This window comes from Anomaloglossus baeobatrachus, chromosome 2 (genome assembly GCF_048569485.1).
Source record: "Anomaloglossus baeobatrachus isolate aAnoBae1 chromosome 2, aAnoBae1.hap1, whole genome shotgun sequence".
Classification (NCBI taxonomy): domain Eukaryota; kingdom Metazoa; phylum Chordata; class Amphibia; order Anura; family Aromobatidae; genus Anomaloglossus; species Anomaloglossus baeobatrachus.
The window spans coordinates 783,944,345-783,950,344 of NC_134354.1; the positions used below are offsets into that span (position 1 = coordinate 783,944,345).

At 48.6% G+C, this 6,000-nt stretch overlaps 1 protein-coding gene across 1 annotated transcript in view; it reads right to left on the reverse strand.

Moving 5' to 3' along the window:
* GDPD5 (glycerophosphodiester phosphodiesterase domain containing 5) overlaps window positions 1-6,000 on the reverse strand; it is a 191,017-nt gene that overhangs the window by 35,256 nt on the left and 149,761 nt on the right. The window contains 5 exon segments of the mRNA XM_075334723.1: window positions 178-323; window positions 3,611-3,704; window positions 4,123-4,145; window positions 4,148-4,220; window positions 5,171-5,230. Coding sequence (XP_075190838.1) covers window positions 178-323; window positions 3,611-3,704; window positions 4,123-4,145; window positions 4,148-4,220; window positions 5,171-5,230 — 396 coding nt within the window.

Below are 6,000 nucleotides of genomic sequence, written 5' to 3' on the forward strand. Positions count from 1 at the left end.
TCTTCTGCAAATTCCATAACTCACTGATGGCAATGTCTCCGCTTGCTGTCAATGAATGAACTGGACAGATGCAGCCGTGTGAGCAGGAGGACATACTGCAAAAATAACAAATCTAGCACCATTCACCAGCGGCAGAGCAGAAATCTGTAAGTGGACAACAATTATTGCGTTTCTTACCATCGGCGCGCCTTGATGGCCAATGATTGAAGGTTTGGGTCCCAGCAAATCCCTCTCCATGATGCAAGGCGAGGAAATGGTCATTGGGACGAGATACAGTGCAATGACTACGGCCAGGTAAGCCAGGATCAAACAGATCTGAAAAACTGGAGAGAGACAAAGACAACACTCAGGGACCGAGTAAAAAGTAAATTGTGCTCCGATTACTCCCACACAACTCCAAATGCTCATATCTATAAAGAAAAATGCTAAAAGGTTTCTTCCTGTAGCCACCACTAGGGGGAGCTCCCAGTATACAGAGATACATGATAAGATCCTGTCTGCAGCCACCACTAGGGGGAGCTCCCTGTATACAGAGATACATGATAAGATCCTGTCTGCAGCCACCACTAGGGGGAGCTCCCTGTATACAGAGATACATGATAAGATCCTGTCTGCAGCCAATACTGGGGGAGCTCCCTGTATACAGAGATACATGATAAGATCCTGTCTGCAGCCACCACTAGGGGGAGCTCCCTGTATACAGAGATACATGATAAGATCCTGTCTGCAGCCACCACTAGAGGGAGCTCCCTGTATACAGAGATACATGATAAGATCCTGTCTGCAGCCACCACTAGGGGGAGCTCCCTGTATACAGAGATACATGATAAGATCCTGTCTGCAGCCACCACTAGAGGGAGCTCCCTGTATACAGAGATACATGATAAGATCCTGTCTGCAGCCACCACTAGGGGGAGCTCCCTGTATACAGAGATACATGATAAGATCCTGTCTGCAGCCACCACTAGGGGGAGCTCCCTGTATACAGAGATACATGATAAGATCCTGTCTGCAGCCACCACTAGAGGGAGCTCCCTGTATACAGAGATACATGATAAGATCCTGTCTGCAGCCACCACTAGGGGGAGCTCCCTGTATACAGAGATACATGATAAGATCCTGTCTGCAGCCACCAGGGGGAGCTCCCTGTATACAGAGATACATAATAAGATCCTGTCTGCAGCCACCACTAGGGGAACTCCCTGTATACAGAGATACATGATAAGATCCTGTCTGCAATCACCACTAGGGGAGCTCCCTGTATACAGAGATACATGATAAGACCCTGTCTACAGCCACCACTAGGGGGAGCTCCCTGTATACAGAGATACATGATAAGACCCTGTCTGCAGCCACCACTAGGGGGAGCTCCCTGTATACAGAGATACATGATAAGACCCTGTCTGCAGTCACCACTAGGGGGAGCTCCCTGTATACAGAGATACATGATAAGATCCTGTCTGCAGCCACCACTAGGGGGAGCTCCCTGTATACAGAGATACATGATAAGACCCTGTCTGCAGCCACCACTAGGGGGAGCTCCCTGTATACAGAGATACATGATAAGGTCCTGTCTACAGCCACCACTAGGGGGAACTCCCTGTATACAGAGATACATGATAAGGTCCTGTCTGCAGCCACCACTAGGGGGAGCTCCCTGTATACAGAGATACATGATAAGATCCTGTCTGCAGCCACCACTAGGGGGAGCTCCCTGTATACAGAGATACATGATAAGATCCTGTCTGCAGCCACCACTAGAGGGAGCTCCCTGTATACAGAGATACATGATAAGATTCTGTCTGCAGCCACCACTAGGGGGAGCTCCCTGTATACAGAGATACATGATAAGATTCTGTCTGCAGTCACCATTAGAGGGAGCTCCCTGTATACAGAGATACATGATAAGATCCTGTCTGCAATCACCACTAGGGGGAGCTCCCTGTATACAGAGATACATGATAAGACCCTGTCTACAGCCACCACTAGGGGGAGCTCCCTGTATACAGAGATACATGATAAGACCCTGTCTGCAGCCACCACTAGGGGAGCTCCCTGTATACAGAGATACATGATAAGATCCTGTCTGCAGCCACCACTAGGGGAGCTCCCTGTATACAGAGATACATGATAAGATTCTGTCTGCAGCCACCACTAGGGGGAGCTCCCTGTATACAGAGATACATGATAAGATTCTGTCTGCAGCCACCACTAGGGGGAGCTCCCTGTATACAGAGATACATGATAAGATTCTGTCTGCAGTCACCATTAGAGGGAGCTCCCTGTATACAGAGATACATGATAAGATCCTGTCTGCAACCACCACTAGGGGGAGATCCCTGTATACAGATACATGATAAGATCCTGTCTGCAGCCACCACTAGGGGGAGCTCCCTGTATACAGAGATACATGATAAGATCCTGTCTGCAGCCACCACTAGGGGAGCTCCCTGTATACAGATACATGATAAGATCCTGTCTGCAGCCACCACTAGGGGGAGCTCCCTGTATATAGAGATACATGATAAGATTCTGTCTGCAGCCACCACTAGGGGGAGCTCCCTGTATACAGAGATACATGATAAGATCCTGTCTGCAATCACCACTAGGGGGAGCTCCCTGTATACAGAGATACATGATAAGATCCTGTCTGCAGCCACCACTAGGGGGAGCTCCCTGTATACAGAGATACATGATAAGATCCTGTCTGCAGCCACCACTAGGGGGAGCTCCCTGTATACAGAGATACATGATAAGATCCTGTCTGCAGCCACCACTAGGGGGAGCTCCCTGTATAAAGAGATACATGATAAGATCCTGTCTGCAACCACCACTAGAGGGAGCTCCCTGTATACAGAGATACATGATAAGATTCTGTCTGCAGCCACCACTAGGGGGAGCTCCTGTATACAGAGATACATGATAAGATCCTGTCTGCAGCCACCACTAGAGGGAGCTCCTTGTATACAGAGATACATGATAAGATCCTGTCTGCAGCCACCACTAGGGGGAGCTCCCTGTATACAGAGATACATGATAAGATCCTGTCTGCAGCCACCACTAGGGGGAGCTCCCTGTATACAGAGATACATGATAAGATCCTGTCTGCAGCCACCACTAGGGGGAGCCCCTGTATACAGAGATACATGATAAGATCCTGTCTGCAGCCACCACTAGGGGGAGCTCCCTGTATACAGAGATACATGATAAGATCCTGTCTGCAGCCACCACTAGGGGGAGCTCCCTGTATACAGAGACACATGATAAGATCCTGTCTGCAGCCACCACTAGGGGAGCTCCCTGTATACAGCGATACATGATAAGATCCTGTCTGCAGCCACCACTAGGGGGAGCTCCCTGTATACAGAGATACATGATAAGATCCTGTCTGCAGCCACCACTAGGGGAGCTCCCTGTATACAGAGATACATGATAAGATCCTGTCTGCAGCCACCACTAGGGGGAGCTCCCTGTATACAGAGATACATGATAAGATCCTGTCTGCAGCCACCACTAGGGGGAGCTCCCTGTATACAGATGTGACTAGAGTATATAAAGATACATATGAAGTAGGGAAAGGGTTTTCACATATTGAATGGACAGGACTCACTGGCTTTCTCAGATCTTGCAAACTGGCCAGCAACAATCCAGGAGAGCATCGTGATGGCGACCAGTGCTCCTATGTGCAAAAATGGAGCTGTTGCCTGCGAGACCAAAGGTAAAATAGGTGTTAAAGTGACAAAATGGCAGAAAATGGGTGTACATGTCAGTCCCACCTCTCCCCATAGGCCAATGCATTGTAAAAACAGCTCATGAAAATCTGTTATTCAGCTAAAAAAAAAAAAAATACAAAATACAATAAAAAGTGAAAGCTTCATCCCCTTATGAAAAACGCAGGTCCCTTTAAGACGAAGGGAGTGGCCTTTTATCTCTAGATTTGCATGTACTGAAGAAGCAGCTGATTGGCCGCTGTAACCTCCGTGGCTGAGATCTTCCGTCTGTGCTGGAACTTCCCGCTGTGAGGGAGGCAGAAGCATCTGGAGCTTCCAGTGTCTGGACACAGAGCGGATTATGGATAGGATGAGCTGACGGTTATATGGGGGAAGTAATGAGTAACGTCACCTGGAAGGAGATCAACAGGACCTCCACTCCTCATCCCACATTTGTTCTATAGACGCCATGGCCACCACTGTGGCGATGAGTACGACGGCGAGGCAGCCCTGCAACAAAAAGGAGAAAAGGTTTCAAAAGTTCACAGACAAGTTCAAATTCTCCTCCCTTACCCCCTTCCAAGACAATTCTCCTCCCTTACCCCCTTCCAAGACAATTCTCCTCCCTTACCCCCTCCAAGACAATTCTCCTCCCTTACCCCCTCCAAGGCAATTCTCCTCCCTTACCCCCTCCAAGACAATTCTCCTCCCTTACCCCTTCCAAGAAAATTCTCCTCCCTTACCCCCTTCCAAGAAAATTCTCCTCCCTTACCCCTTCCAAGAAAATTCTCCTCCCTTACCCCCTCTAAGACAATTCTCCTCCCTTAGCCCTTCCAAGACAATTCTCCTCCCTTAGCCCTTCCAAGAAAATTCTCCTCCCTTACCCCCTTCCAAGAAAATTCTCCTCCCTTACCCCCTCCAAGACAATTCTCCTCCCTTACCCCCCTCCAAGGCAATTCTCCTCCTTTACCCCCTCCAAGACAATTCTCCCTTACCGCCTTCCAAGACAATTCTCCTCCCTTACCGCCTTCCAAGATAATTCTCCTCCCTTACCCCCTCCAAGGCAATTCTCCTCCTTTACCCCCTCCAAGGCAATTCTCCTCCTTTACCCCCTCCAAGACAATTCTCCTCCTTTACCCCCTCCAAGACAATTCTCCTCCCTTACCCCCTCCAAGACAATTCTCCTCCCTTACCCCCTCCAAGACAATTCTCCTGCCTTACCCCCTTCAAGATAATTCTCCTTCCATACCCCCTCCAAGACAATTCAACCCCCTGAACCCCCTCTACGGGCAACCTTCCAGTCCTGGGGGGGGTGAAGCAACATTGCAAAGTATGGACCCACATTTATTTTAAGGTCTCGTTGACCATAAATAGCCAACTCCCTTTAAGAGGAACATGCCTTTAATGGGGACCTGAGCTCAGCAAATGTAAAGAAGTTTTGGAAATCTGTTAATCCTTACCTTGTGGAGCCAGTGGAGATTCAGCTGCTGCCCTACCGCGATGTGACATAGTGCCAATATCTGCAATGCAATACACACGGGGTTAACACGGAAAGCAAGCAACTGCTCCCTGGTATCAGCCAACTCTGGCTCTGGGGACGGTTAAGTTGTGTTCTTAAATAGGACAAGTAATGGGAGCTGCTCATAAATTAATATGAAAACTGCAGTTCCGGCCTCCAACCTGTTGGGGAGCTGTGCCTATTTGTAGAGCAGTGTAATACCTTGTTGTCACCTATAGGAGCGCTGTTTCCCCAGGCAGCATGTTTATAGGTGGAGCGTTGTTGCTAATTTGCACAAGTTTACACCCCCCCTGACCCCTATAAATGAATATTTTAGGGTCAGGCATGGTGTTTGCTTTCTTTGGTTCGCTCCGCGTGAGGCATTAGTAATATTCTGAATACCGCGACCTTCGTGTAACCCCGGCCGGTGGCGGCGTTAAACGGCCGTGCCTGAAGAGCCATTATCATATGAATATTTATAATTGCGGCTGATGGATCGCTGGGACCAGGATTAATCCTGCGACAGCGAAGACGACATACTGCAGAGTAATTGCAGGGCAGAACTGCCGGACCCGGGAGGATTAGTGAGGTCTTAAAGGGACAGGCGCACATAAAAGGAGAAAAAAAAAAAAAAAAAAAAAAATCACAAAATGGGATACTGAGTACTAAATGCAATCTATTGCTCTCTGGTATCTGCCAATTTAGGATACTCATCTTAGTGAGCGGCTATGGCTCAAACTCCAGTCACATCCAAAGCTGCATTTAGCATTCTGCTGGCACTATGATCATCTG